The sequence below is a fragment of the Atractosteus spatula genome, chromosome 1, assembly GCF_055471065.1.
Source record: "Atractosteus spatula isolate fAtrSpa1 chromosome 1, fAtrSpa1.hap1, whole genome shotgun sequence".
Lineage (NCBI taxonomy): Eukaryota > Metazoa > Chordata > Actinopteri > Semionotiformes > Lepisosteidae > Atractosteus > Atractosteus spatula.
Window position 1 is genome coordinate 11,803,112 of NC_142706.1, and position 24,868 is coordinate 11,827,979.

The following is a 24,868-nucleotide window of genomic DNA, read 5'->3' on the forward strand; positions in this document are numbered from 1 at the left end:
TAGTCATTCTGTAAAGTACTTTGAGAAGCCACCTTTCAAGGCGCTATATAAAATTGTTTTTTATTTATCATTCATTGTAAATAAGTCCAATAAAATACTGTTAAATTACTTTTTGTGAGTCAAACAACTCGAAGCAACATCTTTTTTCAATGTTTAATTGCTTAAAAAACAAGAATTTTCCAGGAATGTCTCATCTGATGCGCCCAAGATCATGCTACAGCGACGTGAAATATTTTCTGATTCGGGTAGTTTAAGTAGTTTTCTTACCAAATAAAACTATATAGATTTTAAGCAAAAACACGTTACAATAAAAAGACATTCTTCTATTCAATGTGTACAAAAAGATACATTTTAAAACATCAGTGCTCAACAGGTCAAAAGTACAATATCTAAGTCATTAAAGACCAACACAAAATATATCCAGTTGAAAAGAAGACATACATGACATATATCAAGGCAATTTTGACACGTTGAAAAATGATAATCCCCTCCTCTCTTAAGAAAGAAAACAGAATTTAAATAGTCCTGACTGCACAATATTGGCACAAGCATGTTGAACGACAGGCAACCATTACAAGGCTACTTGGGGATATGAAGGAACAATAGGTTTATTCCATGCTGAAAAAAGAAGAAAGAAAACAACGTTTCGGCTGTGGAGCCTTCTTCAGGCTTGAGAGGACACCTGAAGAAGGCTCCACGGACAAAACATTGTGTTTCTTCTTTTTTCAGCATGGAATAAACCTATTACTTGTTCCTTTGCAGCTGACGCAGCTACCCACCTGAACGACTTGGGGACATGAAGATCCATACACCATGGACTATATCGATTGAATCAGTCTTCAAAGCTATGTAGCTTTTTAATGCCTGAAAAGGCTGCATTAATCTAACATCCTGCACATGGTTATGTCACATAGATCTACAAAATTAACCATTCTGGTAAGTCTTCACCCCCAAAAACCTGTGAGAGAATGACACTTTTACGACACAGAAACCCAGTCTTCTGTATTACAGTAAGGTGAGGGAGAAGCAGATATCATGGATATGCCCATCTTTTCCCTTTGGTTTCTATTTTTGAAATTCACCTGGTTTTCTTCCATTTATGGATCAGACCTTGGTTTCTCACACAGGGATGTTTTATTTCACTTCGAAGTCGGAAGAAATAAGCTTCCAAATCATTAGAGAATACAAAATCCATCATCGCCTCTTTTTGCCCTGCTTTTGAATCTGTGGATAAAATCAGCATGCTGGCAGCACACACCGGGAGTCCTGCAGATGGCGACTGAACTGCACGGGCAATGGAGCAGACACAGGGGCGTGAGTCCACTCCGGCTCACGTTCAAATCAATGGTCCAGTCTCGGGGTAGCGATCGGAGGCAAACCGCAGCGTGGAGCATTGCGAGTACCGCGCCTCTCAGCCACCGGAGACTCCATCTGCCCGAGCTGCTTCCGGTGTCACCATGGACCTGCCCAGGCAGGGGGTTTGGGGGGCAGCTCTCAGGGCAGGGACTGGATGAGGATGATCTTCTCGTTGATGCAGAAGCGGTGGAGCACGGTGTGCAGGTTCTCCCCGCAACGGGACACCTGCCTCTCCATGGCCAGCCGGAAGTCCTCCTTCACCCCCTTGGTGATGCCGCGGGTGACAGTGTGGTGCCTGTGTGAGTGGGGGCGAGACAGAGGAGGAGACAAGGAGACCTGATGCTCTGTAGCGCTGTTTGCCCTCCCACCCTTCCTCTCTCCCTGACAAGATTACTGAACCACCTTCATTCCCGCATGAAAACTGCACTTACACGATTGACACGAAAAGAAAACTTCAGGAGAGATGATGGACAAATTGACTGCATCTCCCTCCAGTTGTGACAATCTCCACCTCCAGAGGTGGGATTTAAATGATGTGCTGTAGGCTCAGAAACCTAAAGAGGATCTCAAAGTTGACCACCTGAGATGCTAGTTCTGAAAACGTCGACAATCTTCTAAGAGTAATCTGTCACTGAGTAAATCGCAGCACAGGAAGGTCTAATGGATCTGAAAACATAAGTGAAAACATGAAAGTGGTTTCTAGAGCTCTGATGTGGGGATCTACTGAGTCATCTCAGTAGACCATCATCATTTCAGACTGTCAGCTTTAACCTACTCTTTGATCAAATCTGAATGCTCTTGCGGAAGTGCGGGTCCTGTGCTACTCTGCTGCTGTCTATCAGATGGGCTGATGATGACGATGCAGTAATTCCCCCACCCCCCCCCCAAAATGAGGATAATGCATGCCTCTTGTCTGCCATTGTACAAGTGTGCTTCTTTTTCAAAAGTCATCTGAAGTGCCAGGGATTAAAGTTCACATGTAGTGCTATGTGGAAACGCTCCCCAATACTCACCGGCCCTTCCTCTCCGAGGTGCTGTGAAATCAACAGAGAGCTGTAATTGGGCTGGGAATGAAATCCTGTACAGCAGCACGCTGCTCTGATGCACCGCTCAAAACCCAGTGTGACATTAAGTTGCTGCTTTTAGCAAAGATTACAATTGCACAGGGCTGGCATACTTCAATCACGGACAACCGCTAAGTCTAACGGCTAGTGCACAGTCGGTCATGCAAGAACACCTGGTTCATGGAGAGGACAGACAAAAGGGATGGCTGGATGGCGACAGCAGAGCGCCTCGGACACAGACTGACTGGGCAGCATGGGGCACGTGCCACAGGAACCCAGAGGGGTGAAAATGTCACAATGCGGCTCGCGGTTTTAGTCCCTTCCACAATGTAATCATGGATGGCTCTTGCCCGCGGAGGGGCGCGATGAGGCACACGTGTGGAGGGGTGGAGTGGGGTTGTGATCACAGCTTGTAAAAAAAAAATCAAGAGATGAATGAACTGGGCGGCAAAAATAAGAACGGACAATGATGGCTTTAAAAAAAAAAACCACGCGGAAAGAATTAACAAAAAAAACGGCAGGTGATGAGCAGGCTGGGGAGGGTACCTGTCGGCAGTCGGTACGCCAGGCGGCAGGATGGGGATAAACTCCTGGGGTAGGAGCCCCATGGAAGGGCTGGGGTGCCTAGAGACAGCAAACAGCAACATCCATCACCCACAATAGGCCGCCAGGACAGACGCGCACGGTTTGCGCACAGGGCAGGACTTGGTTTCTCCTCACCGTACAGTAAAAGACACTGAAGCTCTGTCATAACAGAGCTTCTTGTCTCTCTCCGGGTAATCACGAAACTGGCCAGGATGATCATCCGTCCCCCAGATGACAACACCGGAAAACAAACTGTCTGGCATGCCGGAACGCCTCGGAGGATCCGCGTGTACCGTTTCTCTGGGCTCATCTGGGAACGCCCCAGTAAGTTACCGCGAACTTACTCAACAGCTCTGAAAGCGCTGTGCACTGACGAACCCTTCCTCCATGAATTGTAAAAGCTAGTGTGGTGCTGCTCCATGCTTTGACTCTGCCTCCGTTAGCCAAGACATGAAAAAAGACTACACCATATCCTGCGAGATCAACAAGAAGTAACTGGCAAGTCTAATTAAAAAGGCTCTACTCCAAACCACCTATCGCCTTCCTCTCCAGCTGTTCATTCATTGGAGCTGATGCCAGCGTACAGCTCATCACTAACATTAGGCTGTAAAATGTCACAAATCTGTGCATTACCTTGCCTCAAAACACAGTTTGCAGTTTAAGACTACTTTTAAACCTCAACAAAAGACTAAAGGCTTAATACTCTAGTTTAAACTAGTTGTTTTTTTTCGTCTTGTTGGCAATGAAGCTGCTTTCGTTGCAAATATTGTGAATGCCTTCAAGGTCTGTGGTGTTTATTTTACAGCATGTTTAGATGCTAGCCATAATATATTTATATAAAAAGTGATTTCTAAATAACAGAATCGGTTGATCAGTTGATTGACTTCAAACGTCCTGGATTTCCTGCTCCCTGTCTCACCCCTCCAGTGGCTGGTACAAGACTGTCCCTTTCCCTACTCCGCATGATCTCCACCAGAGTGAGCAGGTGCCAATGTGGACGATCCCGGGGCTCAGAGGGGGAACTTACTTGATGAGCATGCCCTGATTGGGCAGGAGCTCCAGCTGCACCTTGCCTCCCTCTGTGGTGCGCAGGTAAGCAAACTCCTCCAGCATGTCAATATCTGCACGGGGGGGTGTCAAGGAGAGAGCTGACGGGAAACCACTCTAGGATGGAACTGTAGGCAGGGTGAGCAGGCGTTGGGGCTGTGTACACATAACTGGAAGTTACGGACACTGATGTTGGACTCTGTTGTAGTTTGTTTCAATTGCACCCTTTGCCAGTTTCAATGGGCACCAGCATTGCTGAGGGTACCCCTGTAACAGTCTAGCACCCCATCCAGAGTGTGATTAATGCTGTGGAAACGGGGATGAGCTCCTTTAGGCTCGAGAGTCCTAGAGGATGTTACTCCTAATTTACTGTACTCTGTCAGTGGAACAAATCTCTTAATCCTGAAGAGTGAAAGAAGACACAGGGCTGTTGTACTTTCTGGAAAAGTGGATTTAGAGAAACCCAGTGAAACTATTTGTAGCCTATAGTTCTGAAAGAAGAAAGGAAAGCATCAATCTAATTTCTGCAGTTTAGTTTCACTAAGACTGTTATATTTCTCAGGTTATCCAAACAAAATTGACAGATAACTCAAAAGCATTAACCCCAGCATGTAGTTTCCTTAAGAAATTTTCCAGAGCTGAAACCAAAGACCCTTTCTGATCAGAGAAATTGTTTTTGCTGTGGTTGACAAACAGTCCCGATTCACTAAATAAATATCAGTGGTGAAGTGCACCCTGCAGTTACTTAGAGCACCGAGTCCAATTCCTTCAGTTACAAAGAAAATAATTTCTTATAGGACACAAAGGACAAAGGTGTACGAAAAAAAAATAATTCTATTCATAACAGAATATCATACTATCATAACATTTAACTGAGTTCATGAGCACTATTTCAAATCTCTCTGTGAAAGGGGAGATGTGACAAAATTAGTTTTAATCAAACAAGCAAATCTGTCTCATCTTAATTTACTCAAACAAAAATGCAAAACCATTTACACTTAGTCATTGCTGACTAAAATGAAAAACAGCTCGTTACTGAACATTTTTGTCTTCAATTTACTGAATGAAAATTCCACAGCGCTGAAGTTTTAGCTCGCTCCTATTTTTTTTTCTTGTTCCAACCTCACTGTGCAATCACCAATTTAGCAAGTGTTTTTGCTTCTCAGCATATGGCCATGACACCCTGACTGCACTCAGCAGAGAAAGAGGAAGTCTAGGTTGACACTTCTGACCTACCCACTTGCAAGTCACTTTCAATTCCTCACAGGCAACACAGCCCTGTACCGCAAGTCCTGCTCAGATTGGAGGAGAGACGCGTTTCTCACCAACGACAAGCAGCCTGGAGGCTGAAATAGTCGCCGTTTGCCAAGAGTCGAGAGATTCCTGGACATCCTACCCTCTTACACCCAGCTAGGATTACACCACCCTTGGGAGAATCCTGGCCAATACTGTGTAGTGACTGAATTCTGGCCTCGAACCAGTGACGTCTCGCTCACAGGGCTAGCATACAAGCACTTACCAAGAAACACAGCTATAATCCTACAGTAAGGCTAAGCACTCGGAGGCAGGGACACCACCCAGTGTCTGACGCAGGGAACTCCAGAGTGAGAGGATACTGGTGATGTAGTTGAAGAAGTTCTCGTACTGGAAGCTGCCTTGCTGGCAGATCTTATCCACAGCTTTCAGGAACAGGCCTTCTCCCTGGGGCCAATCATGCTGCAGCAGGACTATCACATGACCCAGAGCCAGGTCGTCTCTGTTGTCGGTGAAGGCGCGGAGCTGACACGACAACCCGACAAACACAATGAGGTAAAGAGGGACAACAAAGAAAAAATATTTTGACAGAAAATCCATAAAAATACTTTTAGATATAAAAATATTTCCCAAATTGGTCACAATATGGGCAAAACTAACTCACGGGCAACTCCTGCTCTCCTAGGTTTGACTCATGCAGGTTTTACAATGAAATTAAGACCAGATGAAAATCCCACTAGGATTTTTTTGTTCTGTACAAAGATACATGGCCAGTGATCCTGCAGACTCCAAATGACTGGACTTGCCCACCCTGGTCTAAAACCATGTAACTTCCGTGCTGTCATGTAATGTTGCACAGTAATGCTGAAAGTAATCATTTGGGATGTGCCCAGTTGCTTTGCACAAAACAAGTAAGAGTAATATTTCTGTGTTTCTTTAACCAGATGTTTTGAAAAACATTTGCACGTTTCTTTTCATGACTACCATGCACCATTCATGAGGATTGATCACATCCCAGTCCTTAGTATATACCAATAGCAGTTGATTTCTGCCATTACCTTAAAACATGCTAACATCAGCTGCAAGCAGAAGGGCATGATGGCCTTACTTGTACAGGGCAGAAATCTGAGGTCGGTACCTACCAGTGGGGAAAGAAAGATCAACATTGGAGGCATTTTACAGCACAAACAAAAACATTTTTAATGCAATACTAGGACATTAGATAGATAGACCTAATCCAAACATAGCTGAGTCATCAGTATGCTAGGCCCCTCAACGTCCAGTATTCTTTTTTAGTCATTTAAAACTGTGTTCCAGAATACAATAAATCCTGCCACATTTCAGTCTTTCCCAGGCCACTCCAGCCCCACCCTGCCCATCCTGAGATTACCCACCCTTGCGGAATTTAGTCCTGACCCTGGTGACCTCCTCAGCTGTCCTCCCCGAGTCCTGAGGCTGGGGTACCAGGCCACTCATCACCTCCAGCACCTTCTCACAGGTCATCTGCAGGCCAGCACACAAAACAAGCAGAACTGATTAACACTGCAGTCTTCACCTGCTAGAGCACAGAACCCAACACACTCCTTAAATACAAAAACCGACCCCATCTTATTCATGGCCATTCTTCAAAAATGTGATGGGCTCAGTACAGCTTTGCATGACTGAAGGCACAGAATATGAGGACTCAGTAACTATATCCAGAGTCTTAAGCGCAGCTAATTGCACTGCAGCCAGTTAACAATTTTTTATGTGTCTAGCCAATTTGTCATCATTAATAGCTCCCAGCTCACAGTAGCAAACCCTGTGTCTACACAGGGAGAAACAGGAAATGCAGACAAGACTCCTCTTAACCTCACCTTTCATCTTTTGACATGTCACAGGCTCTGCAGCAACATACAGGAGGTGTAGTGTCAGTTTGAGGAAAGAATCATCCTTCAGGCAATTTCCCCACAAAATGTACTTAAATGTACTCTGTAGACCATGTATCTGTTCCGGATGCACATTCACTTCAAACTCCTAGAGGGAGCTTTGGGGTCAAACTTGTGTCCACACTCTTACAAGAGGCATAAATGAGTCTGGATGAGGTTGCCAGGTTGCATCTGATTCCGACTGCCCGCACAGTGGACAGATGAACCACTGCCCGCCGTGTGGCAGCAGCCACTCACCCTGTACTCGCCCAGGGTATAGTGACAGGAGGCCAGCTGGATCAAAGCCCTGAGGTGCTCCAGAGACCCCTGGGAGGAGGCCTGCTGCTGGGGGGTCTGGAAGGACGCCAGCTGGTGGAGACTGCTAATGGCCTTCCTATACTGGCCCTGGAGCAGAGGCCAGGAACACAGGAGAAGAGGAGAAAGTGAAAGGCTGTCAATGGAAACATGGAACAGCACTGAAGCAAACAGAAATCACGGGGTCTGAGAACATACAAAAGGTGGCAAATGAGATGAGCTCATTTTGGCCCATTGTGCTTGTCTGCTAGGTGAGTAGCTTTGCTCAGTGCACTTTTTTTTACCCTGCAGAAAAAAAAAAACTAATAAAGTACAAGCACACACATTTCTTTCAGCAGTATTATAAGTGTTGTTTAGCTGGATCCGAGTAACGTCTTGCAATAAGGACGCCAGGAAGCTGAGCAAAGCTCTCATTCTCTCACATTCCCAGTTCTCTCCTCCAAACTATTTTGATACAATAGTTCTCCATGACGCACATGGACAGGCAGAATAAAGTGAATTTAAAAAATCATCTGCCTCCTTCTTGAATAAGTAAATGTTTGGGGCACAACCACTTAGCTAGGGAGGTAGATCTAAATATCCAAAAACCTTCTGTGTATAGATGTGATTAAATGTCTTATTAAATGAAAACAGCAATCTCTATACACATATAACTATTATAATAATTATAACTGTAAATGAACCTTACCCCAACACTGCCAGGGGTCTGTACTGAAGTCTATGGTACACTTAATCTGAGTTGTAAATGACTCAGACTCACTGATTTACCTGATAGATGATCATGTCAGTCAGGAATATCCTCAACCACAGCCAGCTGTCCGTCTTCCAGGAAGAACAGATTCTCTTAAATTCTGGGGGAAAAAATAAAAACATATTATATACATGTAAACACACTATATATATATATGCCAGAATCACAGAATGTAATTATTGACAATGTCTGGGCCACACTTCATAGGAACACCTATTAGCTGCTCAAATTCTTTGAAAACAAGAAACCAACCAATATTTCTGCGGTAACGGTTTCATTTTTATTTGCTGCTTCACTTAATCCTTTCATCATTCTAAAACAAAAGGGGAAAAGATTTCATCACAGTCGAAGTTTGGCTTATATAGGTTTGGTTTATAACACACAGGGGCATTAGCTAGCAGTGAATGTCGTGGGCCAGACACACAATCTTCGCCCGGTGTGTGTCTTTTTGTGCTTCTGGGAATTATTTTGAGCTCTTCCAGCAGCCCTGGTCTCGAAATCAGCGCCTCTCAGAAGAAGATTGCTGCCTGCGCTTTGACAAACCGTTCTCCAGGGTCTCCTGTGAGTGCAGCAGCTCCCAGCTCTCCCTGGCCGTCCTGAAACTCTCCAGCATGTCGGCCCAGGTGGGCAGCTCGGCCTTGTTCACCAAGATGTGGCGTCCCCGACCCTTCCCAGAGCCCTCCTCGTCATCGGAGCTCTGCCGAAAAACAGGACAGCCCACTCACGTCCAGCCCCAGACACTGTACACATCATCTATTACAAGTGAACAAGTAAAGGATTATTCCATGCTGAAAAAGAGAAGAAAAGAAACATTTTGGAGCCTTCTTCGGGTGTGAAGAAGAAGAAGGCTCCACAGCCGAAACGTTGTGTTTCTTTTTTTCTCTTTTTCAGCCTGGAATAATCTTTTACTTGTTCCTTTGCAGCCTACGCATGCTGACGCAGCTCCCTACTTGATCTATCACAAGCGAAGTGCCTGATCAATGAAGTGGTACTGGGGAAAAAGTAACAATAAAATAATATTTTCGTATTGAAACACGGGGAGATTTTGATTTGTGCTCTTGATCCTTTTGAGGGATTCTCTTAAATATTAGTTTCTCAAAAGACTGAGCTTATAAATGTTTCTTGTTGATCCATACTGTTTTGAGACCCATTTTCCACAAATTACACAGAACGTGTTGCCTCGCTCTCTCTCTCACCATTGTCTTCTCCCTGCCGTCCGCCAGCTTGCGTTTCTTGTGGATGTGCTTGTTCCGATCGATGTCTGCATCACTGTAGACCGCGGAGAGGTCTTCCACCAGGATCCAGGGTATTGCACCAGGAGAGCTGTGCCCTACAAAAGACAGACACTAAATAAAACCTGTCTCTTCCATTCCTGAGACTGACACCTCAAAAACCTCACGCCAACGAGATAGTTACACGTGGGATATGGTATAGTATGGATATGCAGGCTGGTTATCTATTATTTGTCTCTTAACTTGACTCTTTAGCTGCTCTGGCACTGCTGACAAACAAAGCTTGACAGTGCCTTCACAGTTCATAGAGTTATCGGATCAGATAATCAGTCCCCACCTGAGGGGAGACATCAGATATTTGCCAACTTAAACAAGCTGGAACTTCCTGGACCTGACCAAAACTGTAATTGTATTGTCTTTTCCACAAGAAAACACTTTGTCTCACTTTACTTGCATGAATTGGAAGACAGTGAACCGTCTTTGGCAGGTAGCACAAAGGGACCATGGTGTTGCGGGCACCGCCCTGGATCACTCACCCTGGAAGAGCATGGGCTGGATGGTGCTGACGTACTGGTAGGCACTGCGGAAGAACACCAGCATGACGGAGTACACCACCTGGTTCCTGTAGCGGATGTGAGCCTCGGCATCAAAGCTGCCGAGATACCGCGCCAGTTCCTTCATGCGCTGCAGGATCTCCCCGTAGCTCCTGCACAGCAGGGACGGGGAAAACACAGACCTTCACTGGTCTGTAGCCCAAAGGGGAGGCACTCTATTCATTTAGCATCAGCTAACTGCTGATGTCAGCTAACAGTCTACTCTGACTGATGCTTTTTTACAAAGCAATTAACATTTGCTCCCATTTACACGTGCTGGGTACGCCACTGCAGAAAACTGAGGTGAAGTACCTTGCTTTAGGACGACATGGCCTGTCTCACCTGGGATTTGAACCCTCAACCTTCCCGTTACGAGTGTGAGGCCTCAGGCACTGCACCACACTGCTAGTCCATACATGTATACAATAGCTGCCAGTGCAGAGGACAGCTTCCATCTGTCTGCCTTTCAGAGCTTCACTTCCAGACTGACTGCCATCCCTGTTGGAAAAAGAGCCCAATCTGCCCTGTATGGATACCGCTGGCACTAAGGGAAATTATGCCCAGCTGGCTCTTGATGGCATTAACTACAACAGATGTTCCACCACCCGTCTCAGGCACTCATCTGCCTGAAGCCACTGGCACTTCCTGGGGTGTTCCTCAGGTTCAGCAGCTGGCATGTGACCACTATAGGTTGTGCCACTAATGGGCAGATTGGCATCAAGTTTTCAATCCTGACCTTATCCACCTGTCCACCTGCATAAAGATCCACGCAGTGGTTCCTGAACTTGCCCACAGCTGTCCGTTTCTGTGGCTTCAGAGAGGTGTGCATTTCCACGACAAAGGAAGCATGGCCCACCTGCTGCCCTTGTCCATCTGCCACTCGCACCTCACTCCCACCACCGACAGGATCTCCAGCAGGCGCTCCCAGGGCTCCACGATCTGGGAAGACTTCTCCGTCAGCCCCTCGATCACGTAGCGCTGGGAGCCCCGCGCGCTGGGGGACTTGAGGCTGCCCCCGTCCTGGGACCCTGATCGCCGCGAGAAGGGAACAGCACAGTCAGAGAGAGGGGGCAAGACGGGACACCTGGGCAGAAATCTGAAAATCAGCCTGCAGGATAGCGCAGGAAAAAGGGGACGTGGCCGGTTTATGATAAGGAACAAGGAGAAATTAATTCCTCTTTGTGTGTTTTCTTCTTTCTTTATGCTTTTCAGTGTCAGATCAACCTCTCTGTGTTCCTCCGCAGCCTGCGGGCTGCTGCAGCTCCCCACTCAAACCTCTTCGGTTTGAGGAAAAGTCAGTGCAGCACCTTACACTTCTCAATTGCTTATATGACTCATAGGATTCTCGTGTACAAAGGTATATCAATTCTTTTTACTTTGGTTCTACCTTTAAAAATTCAGCATTTACGTGCATGTGCAAGAAAATATCACTCCACACTGCACATAGAACAGCAGATTGCTGGCTAACAGATTCATAAGAAATTCCTCAAATACTAAGAATGCAATAAATAATAATACAAATACGTAATTAGTATCCCCAAATCTGAATTCAGTAATGTGCATTTCTGTTACTTACAAGCATCTGCATCACCAAGAGCAGTGTTTTATGAACCAATCATTGTGTCATGTAGTAGGTAACCCCCTGTTTACAGTGTCAAAAAAGCAATCAATTCTTTTTTAAGGAATGTGCAGGTGACAAAACTTTTAAATCTTCATCAGACAGCTGCAATTTCATTCATATCAAGTGTGGCTTAACAATCCCAAGGACAGATGGATAAGGGAAGCATGAAGCTGTCTGCGAGCTACTGCAATACTGTGTGATGCACGGCTGTAACAGAGAGCCCTACCCTGGAGCTGACTCTCCACAGTGGGGCTCCTGGTGACGTAGCTAATGTAGAATTCGGCAGCTTTGTGCATGTACTTGTAGAGCAGGCTGGCAGGCAGGCGCATGTCGGGGTTGTTGATGATGAGAGGAAGGACGTCACACACTGCAAAAGTGGTGAAAATTGTCAAGGGATTTCTTGCACAAAATATTGAAAATATTGTTAACCAAAGAGCTTGGCATTACATTTCTACAAGTACGTTAAACCTAACTGGCTACACTATCTCATTCGTGTTGTCAACAGCGAAATTAATAGACTGCTTAAACAACACTAAAACTAGGACAAGAAGAGAAGGCACTAACTCAGTATGAGTATGCAAAGTCCTGTAAAATCATGACATTAGACACTGATCCTAATGCAATTCTGTTTTTTTTCTGTTTTTCACATTTTATCTTTTAAATAGTTAAGCATTGCAACACTTTATATAGTTACAGTCTTCTAATTTATTTTTGCTAATATCAAGAAAATAAGACAGGATGGACTGCAGGTTACAGATTTTTTTTTTCATTTCTGTGGATCAGATATTCCAGATATTGCTGCTCTGAAACCAGATCACAAAAGAGCAACCAGTTACATTTTCAGGCTAAAAGTAATGCCCTACGCAGTGCCAGACTGAAAGAACTGAATGAATTTAGTCTCGGTGAAGACCGCCAGCGGATCTAATGAATGTATTGAAAATCCTCAAAGGCACTGACAAAGTCAACCCAACAGACTTCTTTAGAATCAACAGCGAAGCCCTGCAATTTACCTGATCACTTTCGTCTGGATATATTCTGGAAATTGTTTTTTGTAACAAGTAGCCAAAACAATATAGGCAAACACTGTGTAAGTTGTGTCAATATAGACACTCGTCAAGAACTGCAATAACAAAGACAATTAAATATTTTGAAGCTTTTTGACAATTACATTGACAATAGTGACGTAATAACATACAGCAGTTCAGTTTACAACTCAGTCTCAGTCACCTGACAATTATTGTCATTCCTTTATATTTTTATTTAACCAACAGATTTACGTGTCCCTACCAAAACCGAAGCCTAGCCTCAATTTGTTTTAAGCGGAAAATAGCTGATTGTTCAGGGATTTAACAGGTTATTTTGCTTTTCATATGTTTAAAACAGGGTGTCAGCCAAAGCACAGAACTGACCACAGCTTTAAAGCTCAGTCTCACATCTTGACTGGAATATTGAAAATCATCAAGATTCTTCTCTGTCTGTGCTATAAAGGTTGCTTGAGTGTTTTTCTAAGCTTCACTAAGACAAATTACTAAGACCTGAAAATCTGAAAGCTTTGCAACACTTTACGTGGAGCTACTCTGCAGCACCTTAGCTATAGAATACAGTTTTTCTTCAATGTATATATATTTCTAATTTACCAGAATTCCCACTGAAGGTGAATTTCTCAAGATAAGGAGGAGAACGAGACCCACATTGTGTAATTTTCCACCATCTCTAACCTTCTCAGGTTGATGTTTTGAAACGCAGGAATGTCTATTTCTATACTCGGTCTGGGTCACACAGTATCCCTTTATTCTATCACCAGGAAGTTATAGTTTTGTTCCACACTTAACCCTCTATCTTCTGCATCACCTCAACAATATCAGCTGCACTCCCCCCTTTTATGTTTTTATGTTTATCGCCATTAATGTGCTCTATAGCAGTACCAATGCACACACAATCAGATGAATGACAAAAGAGCATGAAGAACGGTAACTCAGCATTCCCATGAGGTTTTGCAGCTATTATGAAACGCTATACATAATTTTCTGCACTTCAGGGCAGTCATTCAAAAGTGTAAATGAAGTCCAGTCACAAAACGTGTCTGGGTCAATGCAAAAAAATACTAAAAATAAAAATGGAAGCAGAAAAACAATACAGGACTCAGCAAAATGCTGTTATAAAATGCGCTGTTCAATCCCCCCTAAACGATTCACTAATCGGAGAATGTAAGTCTCTCTTTCCTCAAGGCACCTGTGCTCCAGCCATCCAAAAACACACCCCTTACCAAACAGTTTCCTGAAGCAGTTGACTGGTGACTCTTGGTCTTCAATGCTTTCCGCCTCTAGCAGCGTCTCCCCCAGATTAACCTGCAGGAAAAGACAGGAAACTTTGAAAAGAGCCATCTGATAACAAATCAGTCAGACTCCATTTTTCCAACCCAGAACGCTGCTAGGTTCAAGACCCTATTTTGCATCACCCTGAGACTTGAATGTTCAAACATATTCTATGATTTGTGTCTCTAAACTTGCACTTGGTTGATTTTCCTATAATTTATAAGTTTCTACAAATGGCAGCATGCTGAAAAATGTTGGTTGCTGGTATATATTTCCAAAACCACAGAAACAGTGGCAACAATTAGAGATATAACTGAAGTGCACTAAGGATTATGCCACTGAGGAGCGCCTTAATAAACTGAAAGATGTATGCTTAGTTTTCTGTTTTAACCTGAATTTCTGTTAGGATAACCTCCACACACCACACACACTCGCCCCCCCCGTACCCCACACACACACCACACACACTCGCCCCTCTCCCGTACCCCACACACTCACCCCCCCCGTACCCCACACACACACCACACACACTCGCCCCCCTCCCGTACCCCACACACACACCACACACACTCGCCCCCCTCCCGTACCCCACACACACACCACACTCACCCCCCCCGTACCCCACACACACACCACACTCACCCCCCCCGTACCCCACACACACACTCACCCCCCCGTACCCCACACACACACTCACACCCCCCCCTGTACACTCACACCCCCCCCGTACCCCACACACACACTCGCCCCCCTCCCGTACCCCACACACTCACCCCCCCCGTACCCCACACACTCGCCCCCCTCCCGTACCCCACACACACACCACACACACTCGCCCCCCTCCCGTACCCCACACACACACCACACACACACCACACACACTCGCCCCCCTCCCGTACCCCACACACACACCACACTCACCCCCCCCGTACCCCACACACACACTCACCCCCCCGTACCCCACACACACACTCACACCCCCCCCTGTACACTCACACCCCCCCCTGTACCCCACACACACTCACACCCCCCCCGTACCCCACACACACACTCACCCCCCCCCGTACCCCACACACACACACTCACCCCCCCGTACCCCACACACACACACACACCCCCCCCTGTACCCCACACACACACACTCACCCCCCCCGTACCCCCCACACACACACTCACCCCCCCCGTACCCCACACAGACACTCACCCCCCCGTACCCCACACACACACACTCACCCCCCCGTACCCCACACACACACACTCACCCCCCCCGTACCCCACACACACACACACACACACCCCCCGTACCCCACACACACACACTCACCCCCCCGTACCCCACACACACACACACACACCCCCCCTGTACCCCACACACACACACACCCCCCCCTGTACCCCACACACACACTCACCCCCCCCATACCCCCCCCACACACACACACCCCTGTACCCCCCACACACACACTCACCCCCCCCATACCCCCCCCACACACACACACCCCTGTACCCCCCACACACACACTCACCCCCCCCGTACCCCCCCACACACACACCCCCCCCCGTACCCCACACACACTCACCCCCCCATACCCCACACACACTCACCCCCCCCGTACCCCACACACACTCACACCCCCGTACCCCACACACACACTCACACCCCCCTGTACCCCACACACTCACCCCCCCCCCTGTACCCCACACACACCCCCCCCCCCTGTACCCCACACACACACACCCCCCCCTGTACCCCACACACACACACCCCCCCCTGTACCCCACACACACACTCACCCCCCCGTACCCCACACACACACACACTCACCCCCCCCGTACCCCACACACACACACTCACCCCGTGCTGTACGACAGACTCAGGAAAGCGCCGCAGCAGCAGCAGCAGCATCTCGGCTTTCTCCAGGGTGTTGAAGCACTGCTCGGTGGCTTTCAGCAGCATCTCGCACTGCACCCGGCCCGGCAGCGTCTCAAACAGGCCTGAAAGACACGCAGCTGGCAGTCAGGCCACCCTGCCGGCAACGTCTTTCTCCTGCCTGCTGGACGAGTCCTGGAGAACCATGAGGTCTTCCAGTCTTCACTCCTCAGAGGGGCTCAGCTGGACCAACTCCTCTCTTCATAAAAAGTCAAACGTTTTCCAGCACTTCGCACATTGACTGCCCACCTACTAATGGCTGTCTCCCTGAGACAGGAAAGAAACCTTTAAACACATACCACTAAAACAATTATAAACTGTCCTCTACCCTGATTTCCTTGACTTACAGGCCAGAAGAACCACAAAACTGCTGCACAAAGGGATTTTTTGCCAGTTCTCTGGTCTTGCTTGTTATTTTTTTTTTAAAACAGGTCTTCTCGTTGCAAAATCATTCACGAGCAGAAAAATTAACTAAGCGGAAAGAACAAACATCACAACTCACATTAGTTAAAAAATAAGAAAATGTACATTACGTACTTCTTCAAAAGTCTTGAATGGTTCACTTATTTCACTACGGCGATGTACAAAGTAAACAAAATAAGTTTCCACTGACGTGTGAACTGTTTCTGCCATCTCTAATCCCTGGGCGATGTGACCCAGTCCCCATTTCTAATCCAACCAGGCCCTGACATTTACATTTAAAAATGGCAATACCTTTTTATAAACTCTAGAACATCAGAGTGTTTAAAAATACAAAAACAGATACAAATCACGAGTAGCTGGTATCGTAGCTGTCTCGCCCTGGCCAGTTCAGCGACTCCCAGACTGTCCAGCTCACCAGAGGCCCCATGTCACCAGGGTAGACCCTCCGCCTAAGAGCGGCGCGAAGCCCTCACCTCTCAGAAACTGGGCGTGTTTGTCCTGGCAGTCGTTCCGCAGGGCGGCAGTGATGACGCTGATCTCCCGCCACACCACCGGCTGCTCAGGGAAGTTCACAAACCTGGAGGGGCACAGACACAGATATCCGGCCTCCTCAGAGTCTCACTGTCATCCTGCGGTCACGGTAAACACTCTGCAGTGCGGTATCCCCAGGGGCAGGCCTGGCCTGTCAGTCACAGCCACCCTGCTCTGTGTGACCCGCAGGACTGCCGATGAGGCCATTTGATCTTCTTTTGAAAGCAGCCATCTCAAAACCAGACTTTAAGTCTTGACGTCTGCTTTGGGATTTCCAGCTCGTGAAATGTTATTTGGAGGATCTACACTTCCGATAATGCAGTCACTGATTAGAAATAAAACCCTATAAGCAGTGTTTTACATAATTTCAATTTCTAATGACTCAGACCTTTAAGTATCTTGGGCTGAAAATGAAAAGAGCCATTAGCTGGAGGAATTCACAAAATGCAAAGACACATACAGTACTGAAGCATCAACATGCAAAGCTCATTGAAAATTACAATTACAGAAGAAATGTCAACCCAGCAGGTTTTTCCTCCAGAACAGACAGTGCAATGTGAACCATTGACCGTGAGCAGAAACTATATGCACATGCATTTAAAACCCAGAACAGGAGGAACATCTGTTTGTAAAAGGTTGTGGAACAAACTACACCGTTGTTGCTGAAGCTATTACCCTGGTGCCTTTCAAGAAACAGCTGAGGGAGACCCCTCGGATCAATTCTCAGCTCTCAAAAAGGTGTACTCATGGGGTAAAGCACTCACATGTCATACAGCAGTCTCCCCGCTGAGGCTGTCCTCTCTGCCTTGCGCTCAATGGTGTACATTTCATACTGAAAGAAAACAGAAAGACGGACAAATGCCGTTTATTAAACATTGGCGTGGGTGCTTTCTCAGCGTCATTTTAATCAAACAAAAAGGATTTCCTGCACTGGATAGCCCGGTCAGCCTTGAGATACCTTGATTCGTCTCCATTTTCTCTAACCAACATTCTCTATAATAAAAGGAAAAGAAATACAGTCGTTCCGCTGCCGTTTTCACCTCTACAAGGCAGCTGCCCCTGCTGTCGTTCTAAAAAGACGAGGTGTCTTCAGGGGCAGCGTTCAGACCGATGTTCACTACAGCATCACTTTAGAACAATATCGTGCCCTGTGAAAATCAAGCGAGTATGTTTGCAAATCCAGCTTTTAAGAACCCAGTATAAATTTAGATGTCTTTCCATCAGTCATACAACCGCTGAACCATACTACTGAACTGTTCTGACCCTATTAACTGTGCGTAATGTTGTAATGACTTACCTGTATATTAAAGTCGGAAGGGTAGAGGGTCCGTGCAGTGATGAGCCACGCTTTGGCTGCCCATGGATCTTCATTCACGAGCTCCCGGGCCCTCTTAACTAAAAACTCGCAGTCCCCCTGCGCGGACATTTCCAGCTTACTAGTTAACCTTAAGGACTTTTAGTCACACATCGTATGGACTGTTTACGTTAAGCGTACCCCTAAAATGTTAGCATTTATTAGACTCTTAAACTAACCAAATGCGACGTATCTTGTGGTTATAATATTATATCAGGCGATATAGAAGTGTTACACATACGAACAGGTTTACAACATCTACAATTATCAAAATATTTTCTAAAAGACGAGGTAGAGAAGTGTGCACAATCCTCTAACCGATTGTGAGTACTGTGCTGTGAAAATAAACCCCGGGCGCATTCAGATGACGTCAGACGGGGTTTACATATGACCTCAAAGAAGAGGATGCGCGCGATGACTGTCAAATCAGTTTATCTGTAATTTATTAATTCTTGCGAGCGCAGTTCTATATTTATACTTAATAACAGTCTGAATAGAAAGCATTTGTACTTTAGCTCGCTACACTGTTAAAAATTAGAGAGTGTAAACTAATTATTCGAGATCTTTTATGAAAGAAATGTAAATCTGCTTGGTGTGGTTGAATATTTTTCTGTTTTTCGCTTTGCATTTACCTTCGTTTTCAGTGCTTTCCAAGTTTCTCTTACTTTTGGGCGCTATAATTTTAACAGTGATTTCACTTTGTTTGTACTTTTCTTTCTTTTGACTGACAAAGTTTTAGAACAGTTTCTTGTGTTTTGTATCGCGAGTATGGCTTAGGTACCGTATAACTACCATTTGCATACATTGAAAACCTTCCTACAAAGGGAAAGGTTATCCAAATGAAAATGAAAACGACTATTCTTGATGTAAGTGACATCACACACCCATGTGACTATTTTACGGTTAGAATCTAACAAAAAAGAACATCTTTTTGGGAGTGAAAAATATAATTATTCCAGCATAATTTCACTAGATGGCTCTGTTGAGTTATAAACGTCTCCAGTATGATTAATTCATCATTCAACTGTATCTGAAACTCCGCTTTAGATTGTGTCTTGCAGTAGTTACAGATATCGCTTAAATGTTTGCATATACATTAAATATAATTCTACAGGTGCATCAACTATCGTGGTTGTTAATATCCCTGTGTGAACCACCGATGAGCCATAAATTCTGAGAAACATGCACTACACACTGTTCTGTAGAGACGTGATAACCGAGAGACGATTCGTAACTGCGATACACATACTGCATGTATGAAACACAGTACATGACAGAAAAACTTAAAATAAAGTACATATTATTGGGGGGATTGAAATCATGATAACTTTGCTTTCAATTGGACCACTTCAATAGTGGAACTATTCAAAAGAACCCAGATTGTATTTGCACCTCGTATTCACAGAGGGTATTACTAGCTTCTGTGCAGGAGCAGAGACGGAAAATAAGAATTTTAATTATTTGTATGTAAATTTGTCCATCTCATCAACATGCTACATTATGATATTATTATTTAATATTACAATATTAAAAGTATTCACCCCCCTTGGACGTTTTTACATTTTATTGTGTGATAATATGGGACCATAATGCATTTAACTATGGGTTGTTGCTGTAGATTGACAGAAAACACTTTTTAATGTCAAAGTGAAAACAAAATTCTGCAGATATAAATATAAAATGAAAAAAAAACTTATTGCATAAGTATTGAACGCTTTTGAGGCAATACTTGGTAGAGGCATGTTTGGCAGAAATTACAGCCATAAGACTTCTTATTCAGCTCCTGCCACAGATTCTTGATTGGACTGAGGTCCAGGCTTGGACTGGGCCACTCCAGAGCATTGGCTTCTTTTACAACCACTCCAGCTTGTATGCTCTGGGTCACTGTCCCACTGGAAGAATCTTCTCCCCAGTCTCGTGTCTCTTGCGGACTGTAGCAGGTTTTCCTCCAGAATTGCTCTGTACTTTCCTGCATCCATTTTTCCTTCTGTCTTCACAAGTCTTCCACTTCCACAAGTGCTTCGCTGCATCAAGAAGCTGCATCAAGCTTCTTGATGCAGCGAAGCTTCACTATAGCATGATACTGCCGCCACCATGCTTCATAGTAGGGACGGTATTCTCAGGACGATGTTCACTGATAGGCTTGCACCAAACATAGCTCTTACTGTTGAGGCCACAAAGATCAGTTTTGGACTTGTCAGATCATAGAATCTTCTTCCTCCTGGGTCAGAGTCTCCCACATGCCTTCTGGAAAAGTGTAGTCAAGATTTGATGTGAGTTTTTTGTCACTCTCTCAGGAAGCCCAAATTTGTGAAGCACCCAGGCAATTGTCATACGCACAGTTTCTGCCACCTCAACCATGGAAGACTGTCATTCCTTTAGAGTTGTTACAGGCCTCTTGGCGGCCTTTCTGACTAGTGCTCTTCTCTCCTGGAAACTCGGTTTTGGAGGACACCCTGTTCTACACAGTTTCACAGTCGTGCCATATTTTTTATATGTGTTTATAATGGACTTTACTGTGTTTTGAGGGATATGTAATGCCTTGAAAGTTTTCTTTTACCCTTCCCCTGATTGGGGCTTTTCAATAACACTATCCCAGATTTAGTTTGAAAGATCTTTTGTCTTCATGACGTATTTTTTGTTGGGAGCTATACTAATCAACCATGGGATAGGTATATCTATCCTGAACTCATGTGAAACAGTACTTGCACATAGGGGGACTCCATTCAACAAATAATGTGACTTTAAAATACATCTGGTGACACCGCAGCCTGTTTAGGTGTGTCACAATAAAGGGATTAATACTTATGCACTTTATAATTAATTTAGGAGGATCTGTACAATTTTGTTTTCACTTTGACATTATAGAGTGTTTTCTGTTGATCAATAGCAAAATATCCCATATAAATACATTGTGATTCTATAGTAACACAGTAAAATGTGAAAAAGTCCAATGTCGCTATAGTTCCTTTTTGCTTCCTCAAAATAACGCAGCACATGACATTTCTACACCGAAAAGCAAAATGGTTATTAATGCTTGCAGAACATTTTTGATACTTTCTGGTTTGAGCTTAATGTTTCAGGTAGTTCATCTACAGAGGCATGTGGTGACTTCATTTTCTCTGGTCTTTCGTCAGTCCATTAGATGCCTTAATGTTAACAACTTCCTTCCTGTGGGAACTAATTGCTGAAGTCAAAAGGGCTGGAAGTAATTGTGTGGGCTGGTTATCATATGTGGCCATTGCACTCCTACTAGAATGATTCTAATGGAACGGAACCTCTAAATGAGCGGCACTGCGCTGATATGGAGTTGAAAAACCTAGACGTGAGTAAATGGATGCCTGCGTTTGGGAGGAATACTGGTTTATTCTGAAAATATGAATAACAAAGGCAATATGTAAATGGCGTTCATAATTTGTGGAGCTGTGTTTTGTATTATGCTGAACTGCTATATCCAGAACCTGCTTGATTTTGAGAAAACCACAGCTGAAGGCCTGTAAAAAGACACTGTTTGACACATTAGGATTCTCCGTGAAGGACTTATCTTGTAAAGGTTATGTGACGAGAAGAGAATGGTAATTTTTAATGGAGGACTGGGCCTCCAGGTCACAAGTGTCCTTATAGTGTAAAGACCAAAAGACAGAGGCAGAGCATGAGAATTCAGCCAGTGCCAGTCGCCACAGAGCCTAAACGATGTCTCACTCACTGCACCAAAAGATGTGACCCCCCTGAGTAGAGAGTTAGAATTGCCCTGAGAGACCAGGGCAGGGAAGAAAAACCCTCGTCTTGGAGGGCCACTGTGTCTGCAGTTTTATAGATCTCTTCAAAGGCACAGCACATGGAGAGCTAGGAGAGGCTGCTAAATGGGTCCCTTTAAGCCAATAATAAGCTGATTTAGGTTGTAAAGAGATAAAAAACCTGCAGAAACACTGGCTGTCCAGGGCCATGATTACCCACCTGTGGACGAGGGGAAGTGATGCTTACCCCTCTTTCTGACTAAAAGTTATTTTTGGGTGATCAGTTTACAATGAGCAGATAAAGGTGGAGACGACACTCCCACAAAAAAACATTTCTCCTCTTGCGCAGGTCCCTTTGACTACATTTCACATATCAATTTATCACTAAAACATTACCTTAGTTATATTTACACCTTCTAATTTATTATAATAGGCTTTAAAGATCTACAATCCCAGATGAGGGTCCAATTTATTACAACATATTAACACTGTTTTCTTAAGAAAATTGGGCACTGCTGTATTTACATGAGGTGTTTACTACAATATACAATACGATGTTTGTAAATTACAGCTTAGAAAATGAATATGAATAAGAAGGTTTTCACTGTAACAGCAATTTTAATAATTATGGTCATAAGATGTAGTATACTTACACCCGTATTTAACAGGTAATATAGAGTATTTGACTTTGCGGTAGTTTTTACTGTTGGTCGTGTTTCAGAATGGTAAAATATAGACTACAGTATAAGCATATCAGAAATGTCCCTTTCCACTGACACACAAGCCACTAACCTCCAGCAGCAACAAAATCACTTAATCCCTGACCACCTGCAGAAGCACATTCAATATGTCAGCAGTCAGGGGCTGTCAGTCGGGTGACTTAGAGAGGGCTTCTCGAAATGTCTGTTGCCATGGAAGCGCAGGGTCCTCTTGGGCAGAGAGAGGTCAAATGAACATCTGGGTAATGTCAGACGTAAAAGGAGATCAATTCCACAAGTCTAGAGGGGCCTGCTTCAAAACATCTAGTAGCAGCTGGCTGTGTAATCTCCGTTAGACCAATGACTCTATTTTAAGGATGGCTCTGGCAGAACACAACAGCTTGGGAATTCACCAAATCAGCCTAATGAAAATGACCCTATTCGCAATATGTGCCTATAAGTCATAAACAGCCTCTTTGTTTAGCACTGCGTGTTGGGGATTCTTCTCCTGCCTTTTGCAAAGACAAAATCTAAGTGCTACAGTATATTTTAAGCGATTAGGTAATAAAGCAATATTTACAAAGGGCCATCTAAAAAGCAAATCAAGAGACAAACACGTGCCCCAGGTATCTTCATCAATTATGACTAAACCTTCACATTAGGAAAGAGTCTCTCTCAGAACTTGATGAGTCAGGCTGGCTGAACCTGAATCTGAACACTTTAGTATATTTCGGAACCTGCAGTGGGCCAGTGTCTATATGAACAGGCGACACACAACTAATACCGAAGAACATCCTTCTTTTCTCATGCCCTAAAACGCTGTGAACATCCTTATCATTAGAAGGGGTGCTGAGGTATTCGGTAAACAGACACCCGTCTGTCATTGGGAGAAATTAGCCTTATTGGCTGATTGGGAGCGTTACTGGGAGAAATAAACCCGCTATCGTTTCTCCTTAAGAGTTGCCTGTTCTGTCCCAGCTCTCTGAATGGCCCAGTGTCATCCATGAGCCAGCAGTGCTGTCTTGACGACCACGAGAGGGCCAGAGGTGGCAGTCTCAGGCAGAGCCCGGAGCTGTCGAGTGAGAGAGAGAGAGAGAGAGAGAGACGACCCCAGAGAGGGCTGACCCCAGGGGGGGACGCCAGGCCAGCTGTCTCCTCAAAGAGCACTTTTCATCTCGAGTTTTCTGAGCGACCTTTCAGCATCGAGACAGGTGCATTATTTTTCCTCGCTCCGAAGCCTGTTGTCCTCAAGGGCAGACAAGGAGAATGAATGGCTTCAGCTAGTGCCTGCGTCTCTCTGTAATACACAAAATGAATCTGTAACAGCAGATCTCAGTAGATTGGAAGGCCTTGGGGAATATACTTCTTCAGTTGCAGTGTGGTTGGACAGCTTGTTCTACACACACAAACCTAAATGTAACATGCAGAACACAAGGCCGTTCTGTCCACAGAGATATATAAGGAGCAAACTAACCACATTGCAGAAAACCATTTTGTTCCAAGACCCAAGTCCTTGGATCATTAAGCAACAAGCAATAGAACTACATAAACGGGCTATCTCATTTCTAATTTTTTATATGTTCTGACGTTCCTATGAAATATTATATACTGATGCTCTTTTACTTCAAGAACATTAAGCACGAATCGGCAGCTGTACAGCACCTTGTAAAAGTATACATACCCCTCCAATGGTCCCATCTTGTTGAATTACAAATGATCTATACACATTTTTTTCAACGTTTAGATTTTTAATCAGAACTTGAAGGCTCAAACTGAGCACTTTTATGGCTTTAAGTTAAATGCCGTCAAAAACTGCAAAAATATGTTGCCTGCACAAGTACTCACGCCCTTCCAGTGAATAGTGCAGTGTAGTGAAATTACAGCAGAAAAGCAGGGAATATCAATGTTTCTTCTTCTGTATTAGAGACAGTGAAGTCTGTGCTGGTGAAAGATTACCTCAGTCCTGATCTGAATCTCTGGACCACTTTAAGACTAAACACCGAAAATATGTCCGCACCGGGTTTGGTAGTGAAAAGCAGAGAGGAAATCTTTTAAGTTAAAAATGATAACTTCGAGGTTTGGGCTGAAAACACCGAGCAATAGAAGCACGGGGGCAGAAAGGCTGGAGCCAAGCAGATCAAAGTGTTATCCGAGC

At 44.8% G+C, this 24,868-nt stretch overlaps 1 protein-coding gene across 4 annotated transcripts; it reads right to left on the reverse strand.

Annotated features, from left to right (window-relative positions):
• Positions 1-141: 141 nt before the first annotated feature.
• On the reverse strand, positions 142-18,640 carry ints10 (integrator complex subunit 10). 4 transcript variants are annotated; one of them, XM_088922415.1, is made up of 18 exons: positions 18,222-18,640; positions 17,689-17,756; positions 16,867-16,970; positions 15,896-16,035; positions 13,992-14,073; positions 11,952-12,092; positions 10,961-11,132; positions 10,048-10,217; positions 9,476-9,609; positions 8,823-8,976; positions 8,297-8,379; positions 7,472-7,618; positions 6,701-6,809; positions 6,365-6,444; positions 5,669-5,831; positions 4,033-4,126; positions 2,370-2,390; positions 142-1,651 (listed from the first exon to the last, which is right to left on the reverse strand). In XM_088922415.1, exons 1-18 carry the CDS (start codon positions 18,348-18,350, stop codon positions 1,495-1,497), a joined length of 2,148 nt encoding a protein of 715 aa, XP_088778541.1. In that variant the 5' UTR covers positions 18,351-18,640; the 3' UTR covers positions 142-1,494. The 4 variants fall into 4 exon arrangements, with proteins under 4 accessions (XP_088778541.1, XP_088778559.1, XP_088778550.1 ...); XM_088922433.1 differs by lacking the exon at positions 2,370-2,390 and adding an exon at positions 2,967-3,044 and having other exon boundaries at positions 150-1,651; XM_088922424.1 differs by lacking the exon at positions 2,370-2,390 and having other exon boundaries at positions 150-1,651.
• Positions 18,641-24,868: the final 6,228 nt, after the last annotated feature.